At 41.3% G+C, this 2,180-nt stretch overlaps 1 protein-coding gene across 1 annotated transcript in view; it reads right to left on the bottom strand.

The window, feature by feature from the left end:
• ZNF804B (zinc finger protein 804B) overlaps positions 1–2,180 on the bottom strand; it is a 164,403-nt gene that overhangs the window by 372 nt on the left and 161,851 nt on the right. The window contains exon 5 of the mRNA XM_010001583.1: positions 13–2,172. Within this exon, the coding sequence (XP_009999885.1) occupies positions 13–2,172 (2,160 nt within the window). The remainder of the gene's footprint in view (positions 1–12; positions 2,173–2,180) is intronic.

The raw sequence follows: 2,180 nt of genomic DNA, 5'->3' as shown, positions 1-2,180 counted from the left end.
AGTGGGGAGGGGTGGAGGGGAGTGGCGGAGACTAAGTGCAATGGGTGTTCTGTCAGGAAAGCAGGGTGGGTGGGAATAAGGGCTGGCACTAATGGGGAAAGTGATATCGGGGTGAAATGTGCCTGAGAGAGGGGGTGGAGGTGTGCCAGGGAGAGATGGCTGCCATGGGGATGTACAGATGCTGAGACAGCAAAGCGTTGCAGCATTGTGTGGTGGATGGTGGTGACAGTAGCATGCTGTGGAACAGGGAAGGCAGGAACTGCTGGTGTTGCAGAGAAGGCAGCTGGTCCTGGGGCAGGCAAAACTTTTAGGTGTTTTGCCAGAAGTTGTTTCTGCATATGCTGCTGGGCTTGCAGCTGCAGCAACCTGTATTTGTCTACTTCCTCTGGTGAAAACGTGATAGGCTGCTGCGGTAAAGGAGGGGAGGTGGATTTACTGTACAATTCTGGGTCATTTACTGTGTCATCATACTTCTGCATAGCATCATCACAAAGAGAGTCCAAACTGCCTTCTGCCCAGTTCAAGTTCAGGTTTACATCATGTAGTTCTTTGGTGTCCGTTGAATTAGCAACAACAGAATATCTATTAGAGGGAAAAGCACCAGGGAAAGCATTTGGTACTGGGTCACAGCTTCGTATAAAGGGTTGTACTTCACTAATGAAGACATTGGTTTGTTCCTTTATTGCTGAGTTCCTTTTTATGCTTGGGCTCTGATAGCCTGTTCCTAGTTGAATTATGTCTTTAAAAAGACAATTATCATAATCAGTGCCTGTTGAGAGAGCAACATCCGTTATCTCTGATGCTTCAAAGTTGTTCTTCACACTGGTTTCCAATGAACTGATTTCATTATGTCCCGTGTCATTTTTACCTATTCTTAGCAGTTTTTCTGGTGAAGGTAACATTGCAACTTCATCTACTGATGATGAAAACTGAAGAGCAAAGTAACTTTGTGAGTGATCCTTCAACTCTACCCCACAAGTGTTTGAAAATCTCTCTGAATCTTGCATTTGTTCTTGGGTTTTCTTGGATTGCACTCTTTCTAAAAGTAACTTGGCTGTCAGTGACTTTCTATTTCCACACACATCATTTGCAAGAGCTTTAGAAGAGCAGGTGGCAAATTTTTTTGACTGACCATTCATATTCAGAGAGTTATAATTTGCAGTTTCAGCTTTTCCTGGTTCAGTTTTAGAGCTTCTTTCTGTGTCCTCTTTCATTTTGTTGTCACAGTTGTCAGTCACTTTTGAGAAGAATCCTGAACTGCTGCCTCTTGATATTCTGCTACTAGATGATCTCTCACTGCTTCTTGAATCTCTGATGGAGCTGCTTTTGGAGCTATGGCAGCTTCTACTTCTATGCAGTTTGCCAAAATGCTGGCGTCTACATCTGCTGTGTTTAGATCTGTCTCTGTGCTGTAAAACTTTATGTCTTGAAGATCTTTGATATTTTCGATATTTAACTAGAGACTGTGTGCAATCTCTAGTTCTGTGACTTCTACTACAACAAAGATAATCCTCATCTGTATAATCAGAAGTGAAAATAAAATTGTGCTTTCTGTGTTTCCATTTGTGCCTTTCAGCTGTCTTGCTTTTTCTTTTACAGCAAAAAAGGAAATGATTTCTGCTGTGATTGTTCATTGTGGCACTCGTGTAGCTCATGTAGCTACTCGTACTGCTAGTTGAAGTGTCAGAAAAGCTGGAATATGTGTCAGAGGAGGACTTTTGAGGAGATGGGAAACTCCAGCACCTCATGTAGCTTCCATATTCTTCATTTTCTGAATGTCTGCTGTTTGAACTGGATTTATAACTAAGGAAGCTTCCACTAGAATCTTTTCCACTGTCACTTATATCACTGCTGCAGCTGGCCACATCTCGAACAGATCTGCAGTCACTTCGGTTTTCATGCTTTTCCTCAGAACAAATTAAATGACATTTTGCAGCTTTAGACTTTTTAATCCTAGACATAAAAGCAGAAAAGGAAATGCTTTCATTTCTAGTGTTCTGTTTTTTTCTTTCACAGCTATGAAAATGATGCTTTAAAGGTCTTCTCAGTGTTGTTGTATGAAGACTTTTTTCTGGCATGTAATATTTTTGTGAGAAATCAAGGTATGCAGGCACTTTAGGTATACTCTCATGCAAATAATCTGCAATGCATTTTTTACCATTTTCATTCATTTCTTTCCC

The sequence above is a fragment of the Chaetura pelagica genome, unplaced genomic scaffold, assembly GCF_000747805.2.
Source record: "Chaetura pelagica isolate M959 unplaced genomic scaffold, ChaPel_1.0 scaffold127, whole genome shotgun sequence".
Lineage (NCBI taxonomy): Eukaryota > Metazoa > Chordata > Aves > Apodiformes > Apodidae > Chaetura > Chaetura pelagica.
The sequence above is the reverse complement of the archived record's forward strand: the minus strand, read 5'-3'. Positions and strand labels throughout refer to the sequence as shown.